Below are 23,657 nucleotides of genomic sequence, written 5' to 3' on the forward strand. Positions count from 1 at the left end.
TCTTTCTTTTTTTTTGTTATTTATTTATTCTGAAAGAGACAGAGACAGCATAAGTGGGGGAGGGGCAGAGAGAGAGGGAGAGAGAGAATCCCAAGCAGGCTCTGTACTCTCAGCACAGAGTCCGATGTGGGGCTCTAACCCACAAAACTGTGAGATCATAACCTGAGATGAAACCAAGAGTCGGATGCCTGACTGACTAAGCCACCCATGTGCCCCTCCCTAGTTTTCAAAAAATGTTGCCTAGTATCTCTTCAAATATTGCTCGTTTTGCACTATTTGACTTCTTTCTTTACTCCAGATACACTTATGTTAGACCTTTTTGCCTTGGTCTGTATGTCTGTTATTTATTTTGTCAAGTTTTCATTATTTTTCTTACCATGCTTCTGTTTAGTTGTCATTGACCTGTTCTTTGGTTAAGTACTTCTTTGAGTTTAGTAAATTGGTAAATCTGTTCTTAATTTCATGTTTGTTTTGTTCAGTGGTTTAAGTTTCTAGTCTCTACTGGAGTTCTTTTTCTTAGAATCTGTTGTCCTGAACCATAACTACGTTTATTTTGGTGTTTAATTTTTTTACATTTGTTTTTAATTTACTTTTTTAGAGAGAGAGTGAGCAAGCATGAGCACAGGCCAGGGAGGGGCAGAGAGAGAGAGGGAGACACAGAACCTGTAGCAGGCTCCAGAGTCTGAGCTGACGGCACAGAGCCCAGTGCGGGGCTCGAACCCACAAAATGTGAAATCATTACCTGAGCTGAAGTCGGACGCTTAGCTGACTGAGCCACCCAGGTGCCCCTATTTCAGTATTTAGATATGAAATTTTAGTATCTTGATTTTCTGAGTTGACTTCTATTTGTTTTTCCTTCATTTATTGTCGGTTACTTGGTGATTGTTGAAAATTATATTTAAAATTGCAGGGGTAAATATAAGTCTCTAAGTGATAATATCTTCCTCTAGAGATTTCCTTTTGATTTCTGATTAGCAGTTAAATTAGGTACTGATTATGTTAATTTAAGACTGACCTGATTCAAGATGGAGTTTTTTGGTTTTTTTGTTTGTTTGTTTTTTGGGAGAGCACAACCTGGGGAGGGGGTGCGGGAGGGGGATAGAGGATCTGAAGTGGGCTCTAGGCTGACAGGCTGACAGCAGTGAGCCTGATATGAGGCTTGAATTCACAAACCATGAGATCATGCCCTGTGTCAAGTCAGGCCCTCAACCAGCTGAGCTACACAGGTGCCCCAAGGCTGGAGTTTTTCAATCTTTGTGAGAGTTTGCCCTATTTCCAGTTTGCCTGGAATTTAGTTCTCATGCATTGGTATTTCTATTTCTTTTTCTCCTCACCTTATGAGATTCTGAAATTTTTGTTTAGCGTTTTGGCTCCCACTTATGTATAAATCAGTATAGTGTTGTTTGAGAGTCTGTTTTAGTGTTTTTAAAGACTGGTCTATTTTCTGTTTCCTATGGTATACTTATGTTCCTTCTGTAAGCCTGGATAATCTGCTAGGATCCTTCTGCCTTGACAGGTCATAACATTTAATTTTTGTCTTCATAGCTCTGTAAGACTGATAAATCTGTTTAGCTTCTCTAGTTCCAACTGTGGAAAGTAAATGGTTCAGTGAAAAATATCATGCTGAATGTCTTCTGTGTGCTTTCTTCTCTAGGATCTTGGCTCCTTACTTTGTGGCTGCCTTGTAAATTCTCCAATACCTTTAAAAAGATTAAAACACAAATTTGATACGGTATTTTTAGTTGTTTTTCTTGGATAGCTAGTTGGATAAAAGGTATTCTACTTTTGCCAGAAGGGTAACTTTTGTTGCTATATCCTTTAATTTTTTAGTGTGAAGTAATGGTACTTCATTGGGTATGATGACAGAAGAGGAGTATAAACATTCTTCTCCACATAACAAGATACATCAACTTTGAGCAGTGAACCATCATATGTCTTATGTATGTACACATTTACTTATTTGATAATATTAATCTCTTTATAGGTTGCTTAGTCAAACAATGAAGGATCATCTAGTAAGAGTAGCAAATGAAGCTGAATTTATCCTGAGCAGGCAACGAGCAGAGGATATTCACAGACATGCAGAATTTGAGGTAGGTTAAACATGTGGTTGGTGTGAGCAAATTGCCATTTTTAATGGTAATCATGGGAAACTGCATCGGTAAGATGGTCTAAGCAAACATATATCATCAAAAAATTAAAAATTAATTTTCGAGAGTCTTGGGGGATTCTGGGAAGATACTACAAGTCTCCATAGCCCTCTGGTCTCAACTCCTTTTTTTCCCACAAGTTGCTCACGGCAGCTTCTGTGTTTGGTTGACCTCATCTTAACCATGTGAGCAGGTTTTGGCTCTGGTAGTTTTCCAATAAAGTGAATTAGGGAAGGACTTTTGCCCTCTCTGGGCACGGCAGAGCTAGTTAACCAGAAATGACAACCAAGCAGAAATGAAAACTGCTATGGTGGAGATAAGATCTTCCAGGTTCTAGGGAGAAGCTGAAATTCAGAGGCATGAAGTTTCTTTTACCCTGGAGGTTTGTGACCATGCTGCTCTTTGTAAATGAGGAAATGAACATACAGCTTTCTTTTGAGTCTTCACAGAGGGAACAAGTGACAGACTCATCGTGAGACCGCTGCTTTTCTTGGCAGTTGCTTCAGAACACATGTAACAAATGTGAATTCATAGAGGAAATTAATGGTGTTGTGGTATATAAATTACCAAAATGTACACCTAAGGTGAAGTAGAAGATTTGGCAAGAACATTTGCTAAGAGTTAGAAAAAAGTTTAAAAAGCACCATCTGGGTTTTTTGGAAAGTGTTAAGAGCAGGTAATTCAAATGTTGCTTATGTTTTTCTGATGCATTAAAAACAGTGCACTCCCAGGACATGTTACACAACTGTCACAACATGAAGGAGATACTGGAAAAATAAATTCTAGGAGACCAATTTCATTTAAGAATATGGGTACAAAGTTTTAACTAAAACTCGAACCAACAATTTAACAACATAATGAAAAAATCATGTACTGTGACCAGTTAGAATTTACTTGCGCAAACCAAAGAGTGTTTAATATTAAGATACTTACCTATGAAATAAATTATATCAATAAATTAAATATAGAAAAATCATATGAAGGCATCAATAAATGTAGAAATAAGTATATGATAAATTTTAGCAGCCAACCCTAAGAAAACTCTGAGAAAAAAATGTATTTGATAAAAGTCTGAATATGATGAAGACTTTACTGAACATCATTTTAAATGGTGAAATCATTTTTATTAAAATCAGGAAAAAAAGTGTGATAACTACTATCATCATTATTTACCATTTTTTGATGTTTTGGTGCTAATGCTATGATCCAGAAAAAACTAAGAGATTCTTGAACACTTTTTTTATCAGAATCAACAGGGACTTTGGTAAAATTATTGGATATGATAAATATGTAAAAAAATTAGTATCATTTCTTTGATGACTAGTAGCAGTAGTCACTAAGAATGTAAATCAGTAGTATGATCTGTTTATAGTTAAGATAAAAATAATGTTGGGGTGCCTGGGTGGCTCAGTTGATTGAGCATCCGACTTTGGCTCAGGTCATGATCTCGAGGTTCATGAGTTTGAGCCCCATGTTATGCTCTGTGCTGACAGCTTGGAGCCTGGAGCCTGCTTTGATTCTGTGTTTCCCTCTTTTTCTGCCCCTCCCCCACTCATGCTCTGTCTCTCTCTCCCTCAAAAATATAAATAAACATAAAAAAATTTTAAGATAATAATGTTTTGGGTCAGTTTCTTTAAGAATGCACATATAACTGTTTGAAACAAATATAAAAGCTTAATAGTAAACAAAATGTAAACTACTGGAAAGTCATTCTATGCTGGGTTGTACATGTTGCTCTGTGTGTGTTTATGTGTGAGAGACAGAGCTAGAGAATCATTCTTTTATTTTGAAATAAATTGATACTAATAGAAAAATTCTAAGAGTAATACAGAAATTCCTGTTTACCATTCTCCTGGATTCTGTGATGCTTAAAATTGTATTACATTTGCATTTCTCCCACTTTTTCTTTGTTTTTATGAATTTGAGAGTAGGTTGAATTTGTAGTAATCTTCTGTTTCTAATTTCTTCAGTGAGAATTTCCTACGTCCATTCTCTGGTTTAATTTGTATAGTTCTGCACATTCTACATAGATATCAAATCAGAAACGTAACATTCGTTATAACACTAATCTACAGACCTTACTCATGTCTTCTCAGTTGTCTCCATAATGTCCTTTATAGTCAAAAGTAGAAAATTTTAGTGACACAAAAATGTCAGTTTTTCTCTAATATGTAAATTCAATACAATATGCATTAGCATACCATTCATCAGGAAAACAGCGGAGTAATTTGGAACTTAAATATCCTTTTAAAAATATCCAAATATCCAATTCATATGGGAAAATAAATGCTTTAACATATCCGTAGGAATTATGAAAAAAGAGTTTTGACTTGCCTTTTGAGATAAACAGTACTTATTGATACTATAAAAGATAGCATATACAAAAAAATCTCCTCTATGGAATAATGAAAAAAAGGATGAAAGATGACATAGTATATATTTTAGGAAAATATTTGGAAAACTGTAAAAGTGGATCTAAGGCATATGAGAGAATTTTGTAATCAAGACTGTCACTTAGAAAGTATAAAAGTAAGGGGCACTTGGGTTGCTCACTTGGTTAAGCATCTGACTTCAGCTCAGGTCATGATCTCACTGTTAGTTCGAGCCCTGCGTTGGTCTCTGTGCTGACAGCTTAGAGAGCCTGCAGTCTGCTTTGGATTCTGTGTCTCCCTTTCTCTCTGCCCCTCCCCCACTCATGCTCTTTCTCTCTCTCTCTCCCAAAAATAAATTAAAAAAAATTAAAAAAAGAAAGTATAAAAGTGCACATCTATTACTACACATTATATTAAACTGAGGAAAGATGCCAGCAGCATGTGAATACATCATGGAACATGGGAAGAATGATAATATGTTTACTCTATTAATAATTTTTACGAAATGATGAAAGAAAAGTAACCCAGAGACATATACTCAGAGGATTTGAATAGGAATTGCACTGAAGAATGTAAGTAACCAGTAACATATAAAATATTAATTAAAAAAACTTCTAAGGAAATATAAATTACAGAAATCATGATTTTTCATTTCTCTACACTTAGATTGGGAAAGTAAAAAGTGATAAGTAAATAGAGTGATGTACTGCTGAAGGAGATAGGGGAGATGGGCAGTAGTATTTGTGTATATTTTTAGTGGAAATGCACATTTTAAGTGTTATTATAAGACATTATGGTCATATGTATTTTGATAATTACACACACACACACACACACACACACACAAATACTCATTTACCCAGTAATCCTATTGGGTCAATATATCTTTTGGAAATAAAAGTACTAGTATATAAGGATATACATACTAGGCTGTTTATTGCAGCATTGCATGTAAACTTTAACAAAGTTAAAACTGAGGAAAAAGGGAAAGAAATGTTTCCATAACAACAACAAAAAAGCCACAGTACTTTCTTAAAGAACAGGTCAATAAATTATGAAAAGATTAAATGGTTGATGGCTCCTTTTTTAAAAATGAGCTTTATTCATGTCATTGTTTTTTAAATTGCATTTCAATTCACAACCTGTTATGAAAGCTGAGGGCATTCATCCCGTTATATTTTTTCCATTGTTTTTGTCTTTACCTCCCAATTTTTAAAGTTCTACTTTAATTTTCATATTGTCCAAATATATAACATTCATGTTTTCTAATCACAATTCTAATATTACTTAAGTGATTGAAAATATTTAAGTGATTTCAATACTCCCCTTTATTAGTCACAATTTCTTAATTACAGGCTCTTTCTTCAGACTCATTTCTTAATTGGCTAGTTTTCATCACTTTTTTTCCCCACAAGGATTCACTTTCTCTGTAAACTGAAAACTTTTTCATGTTTAAGAACATTTGCTTGCTGTCTTTTTATTTTATTTTTTAAGTTAATTTGTTTATTTTGAGAGAGAGAGGGAGAGACAGAATCCCAAGCAGGCTCCATTGTACAAGAGCCTAATGTGGGTCTAGAACCCACACACTGTGAGATCATGACCTGAGCCAAGATCAAGAGTCAGGTGCTCAACCAACTGAGCCTCCCAGGTGTCTTTATATTTGAATGACTTCTTGATGAGTTTTATATTCTTGGTTAACCCCAGCGTTCCTTTAGAACTTTGTAGACATTCCTTCTTTGTCTTCTAGCTTTAAGTGTTCTTTCAGAGAAGTTTGAGGCCAGTCTGATCTTATCCGTATCAATTATTTCCTTCTCTTCTGTCTGAGATTTCTTTATTTGCCCATGAAATTCCTTTCCTTAACAGCAGTGTGGCTCAATATTGAATACCCATTCATCCAGTCTTCCTAGAATATGGTCTTTTGTTATTATTTGCAGATTTATATTTTTCCTTCAGTTTTTCAAATTAAATGTTTTCTATTTTATTTTTTTCTTTAGCAACGAGATTTATGTTAGATATTTCTTTTTGTGTTTCATGTCAGTTCCTTGTTCTTTTAATTTCTTTGACCTTTCGCCATCAGCAATTAAATTTTTAGTGTTACATATTGTCCTTGATATTTGTAGTTTATTTGTCTGTAATGATAATGTTTTATTCTTTGTTTTATTTTGGTCTTCAGCTTTTCTCTTTATCTTATTCACTTATTTTAACCTTGTGTGTGTTTCAGTTATATTTTTGTTACGTTGTTCATTAGAAGAAAATAATCATGGAGTATTTCCTTTTACTTTTTGTATATTCTCTTAGGAGTCATTGTTATTTGTATAGAATCTTCCAGTTTTATGTAAATATTTTATTATTTAGCTTGTGTTTTTATTCATTGATTGGTGATATATGTTTGCATCACTGCAATGCTTTTAGTTTTCATCTTGTTCATGCTTAGAATGTCTTGCCCAGACAGATATTTAGACAGGTCTAAACCAACAGAATATCATAATGACTTCTTCCCTTCTGTCCACTGTATGTAATGCTAATTTTTCCCCTCTCTGAGCTACAGTTTGATTTTTGCAATGTGATATTTGCCCAGTATTGTATCACTTACCATAAAGATATGGAGGGAGCTCTTTGAAATAGATTAGGAGGCTTTTTTTTTAAGTTTATTTATTTTGGGAGACAGGGTGGGGAAGGGCAGAGAAAGAATCCCAAGCAGTCTTTGTGCCTTTAATGCAGAGTCCTACATGGGGCTCAATCCCATGAACCATGAGATCATGACCTGAGCTGAAACCATGAGATCATGACCTGAGCCAAAATCAAGAGATGGACACTTAACTGACTAAGCCACCCAGGTGTCCTGAGGAGGCTTTTTGAGCACACCCAAGTTTTGGTTTCTTTTGTAAGATTTTACATATCTTTTGCCAAGTTTGTTCCAGCTTATTAGAAGCTATGGAAAAATCTCATCAGGGAAAAATGTGTTTAGGTTTTGAATCATTATCCATGATTTCAGAGAGTAATCTTGAGTCTCCTGTCCTGGGAAATTAGTGCTACTTTTTGCTTCCTTGCTTCACCTATTTTTGCCCTGTAGGTTTCTCCAGCATCTTCAATTAGAAGATGCAGAGAATGATGATACCTGCTCAGTTTCTTTGTCTCCATATATGAAGACACTAAAAAAATTCTTGGAATTTTGTCAACATTATTGCTTTCAGCACATGAGACATGGTTAAGAACTAAACTTTGCTGCACCCTTAGTTCTAGTTCCAGTATGTTTATTATGTTCATGGCAACCAATTATTTAATGTTTGGTGCTTTATGTTATGTTTTTTTTTGTTGTTTAGTTATTTTAATTAATTTTTTTGTTCAAAAAAATTTCTTTGTTTGCTAATATTTTAAGAATTGAAATTTTTTTCAATTCTTTTCAATTAAGAATTGAAATGAAAAAAAAATTTAATTGCCTATTCAACCTACCATCCTAACCTGGAACTTATCTCTTAATGTCCTTTCTAATTGCTTATGGAGAAGTTACTTTGTAACTCTGGGTTGAGCTTGTAGTTCATTTTTTTAATTCTTTGTTGTTGTTGTTGTTTGAATTCTTGATGATGGTGGTGGTGTTATATGTGTTCTTATGTGCATGAATGAGAGAGAATGAGGAAGGAGAATACGTACGGAATTGAAAAGAGTAAAAATACTTATAAAACATTGTGCTTTGCAAAAGATTAAACTGATTTGATGCAGTGTGTGTGTCCATGCTTGTGTGTATGCCCACAGTTCAGATGAAGGATAATGGTGACAACAGTAGCTAATACTGCCTGAGCCCTTAAGTTGTGTGAGGCACTCTTATGGGTGCTTTGTAAGTTTTAACTAATTTAATCCTTACAGTAAAGCCCTGAGGTAGAACTATGATATCTCATTTTATGAATGAGGAAACAATAAAAGAAGATAACCCAGAGTTAAAAGTAGAATCCAGACATAGGTAATTTATCTCTTAATCTGAAATCTATGTATTTGGTTCACATTATAGAATGTGTAAATAGAATTTACTCTTTGGCAAACACAGCAGCTTTATTCTGAGCTATTTAGTTTTATGTTTTCTCTAGTAGTTTTTTATTTTAATCTTTATCATCTTGCTCTGAGATTTGCTGTATTATAATATTTTAAAGCATGACAATAAAATACCTAAATAAAAACAAGTATTTCTTAACAAATTTTATCATTACTTAAATTTTAATAGAGAATATGTATATATTTGTTCACCTGTTCTATGTGAGATTCAGTTTTAAGAGACCAAAGATGTATTTTTTACATACTAGCCTTTTACTTCAATAGAAAAATAATTCCCGTTTTTTATACCAAAAAAACCCTGATTAATTGAGACGTACTCATGTTTGATATATTTCTAACTGTATTGATCTTAACTCTTAAATAATACTCTACAAGATGCATATTTTGTCCTAGACCACTTATATTCTAATGGCTGAACTTTATCTACTGCTAGTTACTTTCTCATGCAACAAAGAGATGTTGTCATGTGTTTATATACCATTTATGATTGTAAAACAGCTGACTTGTTTCATTTATTATCAGGGTATTGGTGACAGTGTAGATCTGAAATATACCTCTTTAGTTCATTGTGTGATTATCATTTGAGTGGGCTATCCTTGACATCTGATTTTGATTTAGGTAGATGTTCCTTGAGTGTCATGACATCATTGATTAGGGGTACATCTTAGCTTTATTTTTTAATTTTATAGTTGTGGAGGAATGTTTATTAAAAATCATTTTGTGCAAAACATTAGACCCTGTTTTGTAAATATGATTGGTATATGTATTAGGTGTACAGTTTGCACCATTTTTATTAAAAAAATTATCTTTCAAAGTTTAGTTTATTTAAATTCATAACATATCTGGAAACCTTGAACAAGATTGTTACATAACAATTTAATTTTTAGGACTCTTTGTAAGTTAAAATCCACTTCAGTAAGAATTTCTTAATGTCCTTTTGACTGATGTTGCTTTGGGTTTCATCTACTATACAGAACTCACTTCTTATTAGCTTCAGTGAAACTGCAAACTAGTGGCCAATAAGCTAATTTGAAGTGTTAAAAACAAATGTTTTTATGAAAAATATCCCATGATAAGGCTTGATTAATTCTTTATATAGAAATTTGTATATTTTTCTTTTAGATGAAGGATTTAAATATATTTTCACATTAGCAAACAATTTTTTAATAAAAGAGTGAACTTTTTTTTGCCAGTTCAGCACTTTAAATTAAAAAAAATTTCATGTATATTTACTTTTTTTTCTTTAATTTTTAAAAATTTACATCCAAATTAGCATATAGTGCAGTGATGATTTCAGGAGTTTATTCCTAATGCCCCTTACCCATTTAGCCCATCTCCCCTCCCACCATCCCTCCAGTAACCCTCTATTTGTTCCCAATATTTATGAGTCTCTTATGTTTTGTCCTCTTCCCTTTTTTTATATTATTTTTGCTTCTCTTCCCTTATGTTCATCTGTTTTGTCTCTTAAAGTCCTCATATGAGTGAAGTCATATGATTTTTGTCTTCCTCTAATTTCACTTAGCATAATACCCTCTAGTTCCATCCACATAGTTGCAAATGGCAAGATTTCATTCTATTTGATGCCAAGTAATATTCCATTGTATAGACATACCACCTCTTCTTCATCCATTCATCCATCGATGGACATGTAGGATCTTTAATACTTTCGCTATTGTTGATAGTGCTGCTATAAACATGAGGGTGCATGTACCCCTTTGAAACAGCATACCTGTATCCCTTGGATAAATGCCTAGTAGTGCAATTGTTGAGTTGTAGGGTAGTTCTATTTTTAGTTTTTTGAGGAACCTCCATGCTGTTTTCCAGAGTGGCTGCACCAGCTTGCATTCCCACCACCAATGCAATAGAGATCCTCTTTCTCCGCATCCTCGCCAACATCTGTTGTTGCCTGAGTTGTTAATGTTAGCCATTCTGACAGGTGTGAGGTGGTATTCTCATTGTGGTTTTGATTTGTATTTCCCTGATGATGAGTGATGTTGAGCATGTTTTCATGTGTCAGTTGGCCATCTGGATGTCTTCTTTGGTGAAGTGTCTATTCACGTCTTTTGCTCTTTTCTTCACTGGATTCTTTGTTTTTTGGGTGTTGAGTTTGATAAGTTCTTTATAGATTTTGGATACTAACCCTTTATCTGATATGTCATTTGCAAATATCTTCTCCCATTCTGTCGGTTGCCTTTTAGTTTTGCTGATTGTTTCCTTTGCTGTGCAGAAGCCTTTTATTTTGATGAGGTCCCAGTAGTTCATTTTTGCTTTGGTTTCCCTGGCCTCCAGAGATACGTTGAGTAAGAAGTTGCTGCAGCCAAGGTCAGAGAGGTTTTTGCCTGCTTTCCTCTCAAGGATTTTGATGGCTTCCTGTCTTACATTGAGTTCTTTCATAATTTTGAGTTTATTTTTGTGTATGGTGTAAGAAAGTGGTTCAGGTTCATTCTTCTCGCATTTTGCTGTCCACTGTTCCCAGCATCACTTGCTGAAGAGACTATCTTTATTCCATTGGATGTTCTTTCCTGTTTTGCCAAAGACTAGTTGGCCGTATGTTTGTGGGTCCACTTCTGAGTTCTCTATTCCATTCCATTGATATGAGTGTCCGTTTTTGTGCCAGTACCATACTGCCTTGATGATTACAACTTTGTAATACAGCTTGAAGTCTGGGATTCTGATGCCTCCAGCTTCAGTTTTCTCTTTCATGATTGCTTTGGCTATTGGGGCCTTTTCTGGTTCCAAACAAATTTTAGGATTGTTTGTTCTAGCTCTGTGAAGAAAGATGGTGTTAATTTGATAGGTATTGCATTGAATATATAGATTGCTTTGGGTGGTATTGACATTTTAACAATATTTGTTCTTCCCATCCAGGAGTATAGAATATTTTTCCATGTTTTTTGTGTCTTCTTTCTTTCATAAGCTTTCTCTATAGTTTGGATAGATTTTTCACCTCTTTGGTTAGATCTATTCCTAGGTATTTTATAGTTTTTGGTGTGGTTATAAATGGTATCGATTCCTTGATTTCACTTTCTGTTGCTTCATTGTTGGTGTATTTGAATGCAACTGATTTCTGTGCATTGATTTTATATCCTGGGACTTTGCTGAATTCATAGATCAGTGCTAGCAGTTTTTTGGTGGAATCTTTTGGGTTTTCTGTATAAAGTATTATGTCATCTGCAGAGAGTGAAAGTTTGACCTCCTCCTGGCCAATTTGGATGCCTTTTATTCCTTTGTGTTGTCTGATTGCTGAGGCAAAGACTTCAATTCTATGTTGAATAACAGTGGTGAGAGTGGACATCCCTGTCTTGTTCCTGACCTAGGGGGAAAGCTCTCAGTTTTTCTCCCTTGAGGATGATATTGGTGTTGGGTTGTTCATATATGTCTTTTATGATCTCGAGGTATGATCCTTCTATCCCTACTTTCTTGAGGGTTTTTATCAAGAAAGGATGCTATGTTTTGTCAAATGCTTTTTCTGCATCTATTGAGAGGATCATGTTGTTCTTGCCCTTTCTTTTATTGATGTGATGAATCACATTGATTGTTTTGTGAATATTGAACCATCCCTTCATCCCAGATATAAATCCCATTTGGTCGTGGTGAATAATTTTTTTAATGTATTGTTGGATCCGGTTGGCTAATGTCTTTTTGAGGATTTCATGTATATCTACTTTTGACAGAGGGAGAGAAAGCACGAGCATGATAGGGGCAGAGAGAGAGGGAGGCAGAGGATCCAAAGCAGGCTCTGTGCTTACAGCAGAGAGACTGATTTGGGGCTCAAAGTCACAAAACTGTGAGATCATGACCTATGCTGTCAGGCACTCAACTGACTGAGCCATCCAGTACTTTAAAATGTTTAAAAATTGAGAAACCCTTATATAGTACCATATATTTATCTAAGCCTACACCAAGAATAAAGTAAATTTTTATAGTAATCTTTTGAGGTACTTTATACAGATAAGGAAACTTGAAGCTCAGACAGGTAAGGTGATTTGTTTTAGGTCATACAGCTAGTAAGTGGTAAAGCTAGGATTTGAATTCATGTAATCTAAAAGAAAGTTATGACTATGTTGTTTTTGACCTAACACCATCTATTAGGTGATTTAACATGCATTTTCTCATTTTGGCACCACAACAGATCTGTTAACTGTGTAGGACGGATTGAGCGAATGGGATTTGGTGTTGATCACATAGTTAGGAAACTGATGGTTTTGAACCAGAACACAGGGTAACCTGTGTCTTCATATCCTTATGGCATCATGAAGTTTTTCCTGTTAAAATAATACATTATTTAACATATACTTGGCAGTTCTGAAAGTATAGGAAACATAATTAAAAATGTAATAATAGAGACTTAAACTACCGGTTTTAAAGTTAATTTTCATGAATTATCCTACTTACCTTTTCAGTATTTGAAGTTTTGGGATTAATGTCATTTACTTTCTTTAAAATAAATGTTTATTTTTCTAATTATTAAAGTGATACGTGTTTTTTATAGAAACCTTAGAAAATAATGAAAAATTTAAAGGAATATTTATTGTCTTGCTTTAATCTGTTTATCTACATTTGTTTTCTTTTTAAATTGTAACTTAAAAAATTTTAGTCTTAACAGAGGTTGCAAAAGTATTTAACAGTCCTGTGTATATCCTGTTGTCTTTTTAAAATACACATATACTAATCTACTCATTTACTGAATGTTGCCACTGACCAAATTAGACTCCTAAGGATACTTCCAAAAAATTTAACATTACCTATTTATGGACACTTTGGTTGCTTCCATATATTCGCTAATGTAAATAATGCTGTGGTAAACATAGGGGTGCACATAACTTTTCATATTAGCTTTTTTTTTTTTTTAGTAAATACCCAATAGTGGAATTACTGGATCATATGATATTTCTATTCTTAATTTTTTGTGGAACCTCCATACTGTTTTCCATAGTAGTTGTACCGATTTGCATTTTCACCAACAATGCAGTTTTCTCCAAGCTTGAGGGTTCCTTTTTCTTCATGTTATTGTCAACACTTGTTTTTTCTTGTCTTTATTATTTTAGCTATTCTGATACTATAAGGTGATATCTCATTCTGATTTGATTTGCATATCCCTGATGAATAGTGATGTCCAGCATTTTTTCATATGTCTGTTGGCTTCTTTGGAAAGCCAACATGTATGTCTTCTTTGGAAAAATGTCTGTCTGTTCAGGTCCTCTGCCCATTTTTTAGTCTGTTTTTGTTTGTTTGTTTGGTATAGAGTTGTATATGTTCTTTATATATTTTGGATATTAACCCCTTATTGGGCATAGCATTTGCAGATATCTTCTCCCATTCAGTAGATTGCATTAATGATTTCCTTAGCTGTGTGAAAGCTCCTTATTTTGGTGTAGTCCCAGTAGTTTATTGTTGCTTTTGTTTCCCTTGCCTTAGGAGACATACCTAGAAAAATGTTGCTAAGACCATTTGAAAGAAATTACCACTTATGTTCTTTTCCAGGAATTTTAGGTTTACATGCAGGTCTTTAATCCATCTTAGGTTTATTTTTGTGTATGGTGTAAGATAATAGTGTAGTCATTCTTTTGCGTGTAATTGCCAGTTTTCCCAACACCATTTGTTGAAGAGAATGTCTTTTCTTTGTTGTATATATTCTTGCTTCCTTTGTCATAGATTAATTGACCATATAAGCATGGGTTTATTTCTGGGCTCTCTTCTGCTTCACAGATCTGTATGTCTGTTTGTGCCAGTACCATACTGTTTTGATTGCTACAGCTTTGTAGCATATTTTGAAATCTGGGATTGTGATGCCTTCAGCTTTGTTGTTCTTTCTCAAGATTGCTTTGGCTTTTTGGGGTCTTTTGTGGTTCCATACAAATTTTAGTATTATTTGTTCTGGTTCTATGAAAAATGCTTATTAGTATTTTGGTAAGGATTGCACTGAATCCATAGATTGTGTTGGGTATTATGGACATTTTAACCATATTAATTCTTCTAATCCATGGTTGTGAAGTATCTTTCCATTTGTGTATGTCACCTTGAATTTCTTTCAATAGTGTTTACAGTTTTCAGAGTACAGGTCTTTCACCTTCTTGGTTAGTTTTATTCCTAGGAGTTGTATTCTTTTTATTCAATTGTAAATGGGATTGTTTTCTTAATTTCTCTCCTGCTACCTCGTTATTAGTGTATAGAGACATTACCAATTCCTGGGTATTAATTTTTTATGCTGCAACTTTACTCAGTTCTTTTATTGAATAGTTTTAGTAGTTTTTGAAGGAGTCTTTAGGTTTTGTATATATAGTATCATGCCATCTGCAAAGAGTGACAGTTTAACTTCTTCCTTACCAGTGTGGATGACTCTTCTTTATCCTTGTTGTGTGATTGCCGTGGGTAAGACTTCCAGTATTGTGTTAAATTAAAACGGTGAGAGTGAACATCTTTTTCTTGTTCCTGATCTTAGGAGGAAAGGCTGTTAGTTTTTTTTTACCACTGAGTATTATGTCAACTGTAGATTTTTCATATATGGGTAAAGGTGTGTGTGTGTGTGTGTGTGTTTGTGTGTGCACGTGCACACACACATATGTGTGTGTATGTGTATACACATAAATATTTATTTACTTATTTTGAGACAGAGGGAGTGGGTGGGAGAGGGGTAGAGAGAGAGGGAGAGAGAGAATCCCAAGTAGGCTCTGTGCTGTCAGCGTGGAGTTCATGGGCTAAAACCCATGAACCGTGAAAATCATGATATGAGCTGAAATCTAGAGTCAGATGCTTTAACTGAATGAGCCAACCAGGCGCCCCAGGTATATATTTAGGAGTGAAATTTTGCTATTTTCAACAAAGAGGGGATTATTCAATGTGAAATAAGTCAAAGAAAGAAAATTACCATGTGATTTCTCTTTTTTGCAGAATCTAAGAAACAAATGAAAAAGCAAACCAGGAAACAGGCTCTTAAACGCAGAGAACAAAGTAGTGGTTGCCAGGGAGTAGATGGTTGGGGATCAGTGAAACAGATGAAGGGGATCAAGAGGAGTAAATTTTCATTTATGAAATAAATAAGTCACAGAGATGTAAAGTATAGCATAGAAAATATAGTCATTAACATTTTATTGACTATATGGTGACAGATGGTGAGTGCACTTATCCTGGTGAGCTTGGCACAGTGTATAGAATTGTTAAGCCAATGTGTAGTACACCTGAAAATAATATAACATTGTTAGTTATACTTCAATATTTAAAAATATTAAATATCTTGGGTGCCTGGGTGGCTCAGTTGGTTAAACATCCTACTCTTGTTATCGGCTCAGGTGATGATCTCACAGTTTGTGAGTTTGAGCCCTGTGTCGGGCTTTTTGCTGACAGCTCAGAGCCTGGTAGAAATTCTCTCTCCCTTTTCTCTCTTTTCTCTCTGTCTCTCCCCTGCTTGTGCTCTCTTTCTGTCTCAAAAATAAATATTTACAATATATATGTAAAATCTGATATGAAAATAATTTATGTGCGGTTTGCCATTATGAAATATTTTTTGAAAACATGATTTGTAATAACTGTGTGATGTTTCCTGATACAAACGTGTAATAAGTAATTTTAATAGTTTTTATTCATAGATACTTAAATTCTATATTTCTTCTATTATAAACAAAATTTTGAAGAATATCAATGTTAATAAATTTTTATTTGCATTTCTCATTTTTTAAGTAGGCTGAGTTCATTTAAGTGAAAATCTGGTATCAGAGTTTGAGTTCTTGTGAGTATGTTAATTCATACTGAGAAATTTCTTTTGAAAACTTTTCATCTCATACACTTTTTCCATTTCACTGCACTATTCCCATAATTGAATAGTTTTAAGTTTGATAAGTAAAAGCTTATGAACTCTTGTTTTATAGTCCACATGATTTTTATTACTAATGAGCTTCAACAGTGCTTCATTATGAGTTTTATTCTTTTAAATATCTATTATTTCCATTGCTTATGCAAAGAAAATAAATGTTTGTTATTTTCTTAATGATTATTTTCTTTCTATACAGTGGCTTTATATTTTATAGGTATTAACCTTTATTTGTTATAGTATGTTTCCCCATAATTTATTTACTGTCATTATATTTATTATACATTTATAGTCATTTAAAATTTAATATAACATAATTCAAAGGATTTCCTTTATCATTGTTTTCATTATTTCTAGGCTAAGGTTTTTTCTCATTTCAAGATCATTTAAATATTCTTCAACATTTGCTATGGATATAAACCTCAGTTTTAGTTTTTAAAATATCTCACATATTTTTCTTTGCATTGTAAAAGTCTCTATTTTGATATTATCAAATACTTTAGCCAGTTTTTCCAATATCATTTTATTGTTGTTGTTGTTAAATCAGGCTTTCTTTTTATGATATTAGTCTTGCCTGTTAAGGCTTCTTTCAAATGATTCTCTTGTGTTCCATACATTTTTCCTTTTTCTCATCACAGTCATTAAGCTAATGCAACATTTTTTTTAAGTTGTGTGAAAAGTAAAAACTTTTCAGTATTAAGTTTACATAAATATATAAAAGTAGAAGTATAATGAAGACTCCTCAGTTAGACTTAACAGTTGTAACATTTTGCCATGTATGCCTTGTTTTTTTACTGAAGTGTTTTAAAGTAAATTATAGACCATGTGACTAATGACCACTTAATACCTCAGTATGAATTTCTCAAACCTGAGGATATTTCTCTATATGACTACATCATTACTATTTATGAAAAGTTATAATGTACTACTATCTCTGATATCTAGCCTACATTCCAATTTGCCTTTTCATGTAAAGATGTCATTAACAGCTACTTGTCCTGAAAATGATCCATTCAGGGACTGTACATTATAATAAATTAGTCATTTAGTGTCTTAATTTTTTTTTAAGTTGGATCAACCAAAACTTAAAGAAAAGTTAAAAGTTCCATACTGCATGATGTAAAAACTAATGAGCTACAATTCACAGACCATATAGTTAACCCATCTTAATGTGCAATTCCTTGGCTTTTAGTACATTCAGAGTCAGACCATCATCACAATTTTTATTATCCTAAAAGAAATCCTCTACCTATTACCAGCCACCAATATTTACAAATTTAGACAATTATTTATTTAATTTCTGTCTCTACAGATTTGGCCTTTCTCACCATTTCATGTAATTGGAATCACGGTATCATATAATATGTGGTGTTTTATGATGGTTTCTTTTATTAGCATAATGTTTTTAAGTCATTCAAGTTGTAGCTCTTCTGGAGATAAAAATAGCTGAGGGTCTGTTCTCTTCTACAAAAGGATAGTTACTTTCTGGAGTTTGGTTCTTTTTTATTTATTTGTAATTTTCATTGTTAGGAGTGGAGCAATAGATTCTCAAGTTTTGTGTATTCTATTAAGATGCCAACATCCCTGTGAGTTTTTTATTAGCTTTTAAAATATTGCTAATATATTCATATTTCTAACTACACAAAAGTGGTTATAGGAAAAACGTCATTGCAGCCTTTTCCCTTGGGAATCTGTATTATCAGTTCTTTGGCTATTTTCCCAGAGATACTCAATATAGGGAATACAAATACGCCATGTCTTTTTACACAGATGAATGCATAGTGTACATACTTTTTTTTGCACCAGCTGTTTTTAACTTAAAACTGTATCTTAGCATTATCAGCTTTTACTGAGATTCCTTATTTTTCTTACTTTACACAGTAATTGTATTTTTGTGTACTATACTCTTGGTATATTTATTATAATGCTAGATTTCATAATTAAACATTTATGTTTTTCCTTTTCTCCTGGTATTATGAAAAATGCTACAGTTATAATTTTTTAGTGTGCATTTTGTTGATATGTATGTCTGTAGGTGTCTACTGAATTTTCTATTTTACTTTATTAGGATTACAAAATTTTAATTATGGTAATCTATAATAATGCTCTATATTACTAATTTTTTTTAGATTCTCTTATATTACATGGGTAAATCTTACCAGATGGAGGTTTTTGTTGGACTTATTTTTTGACTGTTTGACTTAATTGTTTTCTAATTCAGTAACATCTTTGGATAGCTATGTTTTTCTCTCCTTTTACATTCATTTTGTGTTTTTATTTAAAGCTTTTTTAAAATTAATAAATTAATTAAACCACATTACCCTGATGTATAATCATGGTAAAATTTCCACTGGGGAGTTCTAAAGGACTGAGAGAAATGATATCTGTCCAATTTGAAATGATAACTATACTAGGTTGTTCTTCAAGATGTTCAGTAATGCATGATTAGCTTTATGAAAATTAAATGTGGAAATTGTATTAGGTGTCTGACACATAACAGCATAACAGGTTGTTTTCAACAAGTAGTTTTACAGAGTTCCAAAATACCAGACAATCTAAGAAGAATAGATTTATTAATTCATCATTATAGACACTTGCATGACCAAAATAACAAACACGAAAACTGAAAATAAATTTAGGAAACCATTTGAATGAGATATGATGTAATAATACTTAAATATATAAAAATAGAAATAAGTGAGGGGAAGATGGAGATTGGAAACAAAGTATGGCTTGTCAGTTATGGAAAATGCAAAATAAGGTGACAACTATTCTTTTTATACCTGGATGCTAGTAAGCTGTTAGGAAAATTGAATGGACATGTTACTTGTAACATTACTTGAGTACAGTTCTTTTTTTTGTTTTGTGTGGTTTTTAATTTGAGAGAGAGAGTGTGAGTGGGGTAGGGACAGAAAGAGAGGGAATGAGAGAATCCCAAGGAATCTCCAGGTTTGGCAAAGGGCTTGATCTCATGACCTCGAGATCATGACTTGAGCTGAATCAAGAGTCAGATGCTTATCTGAGCCATGCAGGAGCCATGAGTACAGTTGTTTTGGAAAGATTTTTAAAAGGAGGCCTATCTTTGACTTAACTTTTATTTTGAAGTTTTGAAAAAACATTTATATCCTTGAAAATGTCACCATAATAAATATAACAGAAAAATATTGGTAAATGTCATAATGTCCAAAAATTAATGGACAATTCAGTAAATAGTGGCAGATCCACTTTGTGGAGCATTGAGAATTCATTAATATACCTATGCTATTAATTTTAACTTTAATTAATTAAATTTAAACATTTTTAACGTTTGTTTATTTTTGAGAGAGAGAGAGGGAGAGACAGAGCACAGAGAGGGGGAGAGGCAGAGAGACAGAGACACAGAATCTGAAATGGGCTCCAGGCTCTGAGCTGTGGCACAGAGCCAGACGTGGGGCTCGAACCCAGGAATCAAGAGATCATGACCTGAGCCGCAGTTGGGAGCTTAACCAACTGAGCCACCCAGGCACCGCCCCTTAGTCTAATTTTTAAAATACAAGATTCTATGGGACTTGGGTGGCTCAGTCAGTTAAACATCTGACTCTTGATTTTGGCTCAGGTCATGATTCTCATGGTTTGTGGGATTGAGCTCCACGTTGCTCTCTGTGCTGAAAGTGCGAGCCTGCTTGGGATTCTCTCTTTCCCTTTCTCTCACTGCCCCTTAACCCCACTGTCAAAATAAATAAACTTAAAAAAATACGTTTCAAAATTGCTTTGTGGTTATAATTAATGCATGAATATTGTCAAAGTTTAGAATGTCACTGGGGAAGTAACGGTTTATATTTTTAAATAAAACTTTTTTTTAAACGATAACTACAATTTTGGGTGAAAAAGTCATAGATTGCATACTACAGTTCATTCAGAAAGATAAAAAATAATAATTTATGTGTTCCAACCTGAATTACATATTGCCTGCCCCTGCTTATGTTCCTTTTTGTCATAGTCATAGTAATTCTTCCTGTCTTCTAGATTTTAAAACTAATAATCACAACCAATGAAAAAATAGATAAATTGGACTTTAATAAAAATTAACAGTGTTTGGGATTTAAAATATACTGGGAAGAAAGAAAAGTTAACCTTTAGAATGGAAGAACATATTTGCAAATCTTATATGTAGTAAGGGTTTGGTATCTGAAATATAGAAATAACTTTTAGAGTTCAGCAATTAAGAGGGACTTCTCTTGTTCTGCCTCCAGGCAACATGGAAATTTTATTCACCTTGCTTCTTTTCTTCTCTTAGTATACTTCATGCTCTTCCTTGCCAACCTGGGTTCAGTAGAATGGCTTTTGCAAAGAAGGGTGGAGAGAAGGACTGTTCTGCCCTCAGTAGGGTAGTGAACAAGGAATACACAAATCAGTATTCATAAGCAAATCCATAGAGTGGACTTCAAGAAGCATGTCCCTTGGGCACTCAAAGATACCGATAAAGTTACCATAAGGAGATAGCAACTTCCAATGTGTGGATTGTCACCAGGTTCAACGAAAGAGTCAAGGTTAATGGAATAAGGGATGTCTCGTGCTTATTTGTGTGCTATTATGTAGAAGATATAAAGTAGGTGAAGAAGCCCCAAGTAAGCTGTATAAATTGGTTAGCTGTGTACCTGTCATCAGTTTCAAAAATCTATAGACAGTGTGAATAGGAACTGACTGCTGATTTTCAAATACTTATAACATAGATAGGTAGATAGATAGATAGATCAGAAGACATAATAACACAATTTAAAAATAGGTAGAGGATTTGAATAGGTATTTCTCCAAGGGTAATAGACAAATGGCCAATATTAAGCACATGAAAAGATGCTCAACTTCTTTATTTATTAAGGAAATGAGAACTGAAACCACAATGAGATACTACTTCAAAGCACCAGGAAGGTTATAATAAAAAAGCCAGCTAATAACATGAGTTGGTGAAGATGTAATGAAATTAGAACCTCATATGCTAATGGTGTGAATATTAAATGGTATAGCCACTTTGGAATATGGTTTGGCAGTTCCTCAGATGTTTAAAAAGAGAATTACTCTATGATCCAGTGATTCTACTCGTAGGTATATATCCAAGGGTATTGAAAACATGTCCACACAAAACCTTGAACAGGAATGTTCCTAGCTGCATTATTCATAATTACCCAAATTGGAATTAACCCAAATGTTCATTAACTGATGAATGGATAAAGAAAATGTGGTATATCAATACAATGCAGTATTATTTATCCATATGTGTATCTGTGTTAATGTATGTATATATTTATGTATCTATCTATATCTATCTGTTTTAAGCACTGAAATTCCAAGTTGTAGAATAAATAAAATTTTTGTGTCAGAGATCTGTTATACAGAGCCAAATAAAATTCTCCAATCATTATTTTTTTTAACAGGAATTATTCACAGCATATTCATTTACTCTCAGTAGTGCTTTAATTGGTTTTTCTAATTACTGAAAAATGGCATTGCTTATTTTGTTGTTCATATTCTATATAAACTAAACTTTTATCAGAGTAATAACAAATCTTCTATTTAAATGTTTTTTTAAAAAAACATACTTTCTTGTTGTTGGGCTAACAGCATGCTCTGTTTTCATGCTGCTCAAAATTTCAGTTTTTGGGATAATCTATATTATCCATACATTCCTTGCATCTGGGTTTCTGTTTATCAGTGGCTACTGAAAATATCTCGATACTTTGACATGACTTCCTGCATTCACTGTAAATCTTGTTTGTCAGCCAGCTTCTCTGCATGATTTCTTTTCAGTAATTAAATTTAGCATTTCCAGCTGCTGAAAAATTTGTTGGCCTTTCTGTTCATTTGTGTTTCTTCACGCGTAAAACGTAAGGCATCCACCTAGTTTTAAGTCTTTTAAAGTGTTATTTTGCAGGCAGTATATGGCATTTATACACTGAATGGTTTACTTTCTTACTGAATTCTGTATAGTAGTCTACAATGCTAATCTAAATAAAAATCTGATGTAGCTCACATATGTGATTACCCTAAGTGACTTTCTTCTAGTGATTTGTAGGGCATTTAGATTTTTGTTTCTTAGAATATCAGACTAGATTGTTTGTAATGATGTAAAATTTCAGATATCTGTGTTTGCTAAGCATAGGTCTAAGCATTTACACAGAACTATAAGTTGGGCTAATTACCATAGAATTTAATAAATCTTTTGGTTATAACATAGAATAATGTCAAACAGAAGAAATAAATCTTATGTCTGTTATTTTACAGTACCTCATTTAGAAAGTTACTCAATTATATTTGTATGTAGGACATTTATTGATAGAAGTAGTTTTTTGAGAATGTGTTTACTGATACCACTGAGCCACATATCTGTCTTCAGAGGGTATCATGTTTCTAACTCAATGGTCATTCTCCATTACTGCAGAAAGCACTTTTTATAGGTAATGTAGTTCGTTGTAATAAATTGTGAGCATCTACCTAAAGATTGCTAATTTTAGATGTCTCAAATGGTCATTTTTTACAATATTAATGAGTTCTTATATGAACAGCCAATAAAAATCCTAGTATAGTTTTCAAATCATTGTATATAAACTGTTACTATTCAAGGTTTTTTATTGATAATATGATTTTATTTATGTATGATGTGTGGTTGATGAGGCAATTTAAAATTCTTATTAGGTTAATCTTCCAAATGTATTATGCTTTTGTATTCTTTACCTTCTCTTACATTTTTAAATACAATTTGCTGACATAATAAGTTGATATGGCATCAGAGAGAGGAGTGATAACTACAAATATTTTTGTTTTAACATTAGTTTGTTTATTTAGTACAGAGCATGAGTGGGGGAGAGGGGCAGTGGGAGAGAATTTTAACCATGCTCCATGCTCAGTGTGGAGCCTGACACAGGGCTTGATCTCATGACTCTGGACTTATGACCTGATCTGTAATCATGAGTTGGACACTTCACCGACTGAGCCACCCAGGTGCCCTGTTATAACATAATAATTTTTGAATGCCCCTATTTTTCATGGAATCTTAGACCATAGAATAAAATTAAGTTGATGGAAAGTTTCAATTTGAGAATTAAAAATTATACTGAAAAGGATATGGAGATTTTACAAATACTTTATTTATTTATTTATTTTAATATGAAATTTATTATCAAATTGGTTTCCATACAACACAAAGTACTTTAAAAATTGTTTATTCTTAAAATTCATATAGACTTGCATAGCCAAAATAATCTTGAAAGAAAAAATAACAATTTTGAGGGTTTCATACTTTGTGAT

General features: G+C 33.2%; 1 protein-coding gene across 7 annotated transcripts in view; it reads left to right on the plus strand.

Annotated features, from left to right (window-relative positions):
* The window catches only part of LRBA (LPS responsive beige-like anchor protein), a 772,859-nt gene that overhangs the window by 317,801 nt on the left and 431,401 nt on the right, over window positions 1-23,657 (plus strand). For all 7 annotated transcript variants that reach the window (XM_027067081.2, XM_027067078.2, XM_027067090.2 and 4 more), the window contains one exon: window positions 1,985-2,093. In XM_027067081.2, the coding sequence (XP_026922882.1) occupies window positions 1,985-2,093 (109 nt within the window). The remainder of the gene's footprint in view (window positions 1-1,984; window positions 2,094-23,657) is intronic.

Source organism: Acinonyx jubatus, chromosome B1, assembly GCF_027475565.1.
Source record: "Acinonyx jubatus isolate Ajub_Pintada_27869175 chromosome B1, VMU_Ajub_asm_v1.0, whole genome shotgun sequence".
NCBI lineage: Eukaryota > Metazoa > Chordata > Mammalia > Carnivora > Felidae > Acinonyx > Acinonyx jubatus.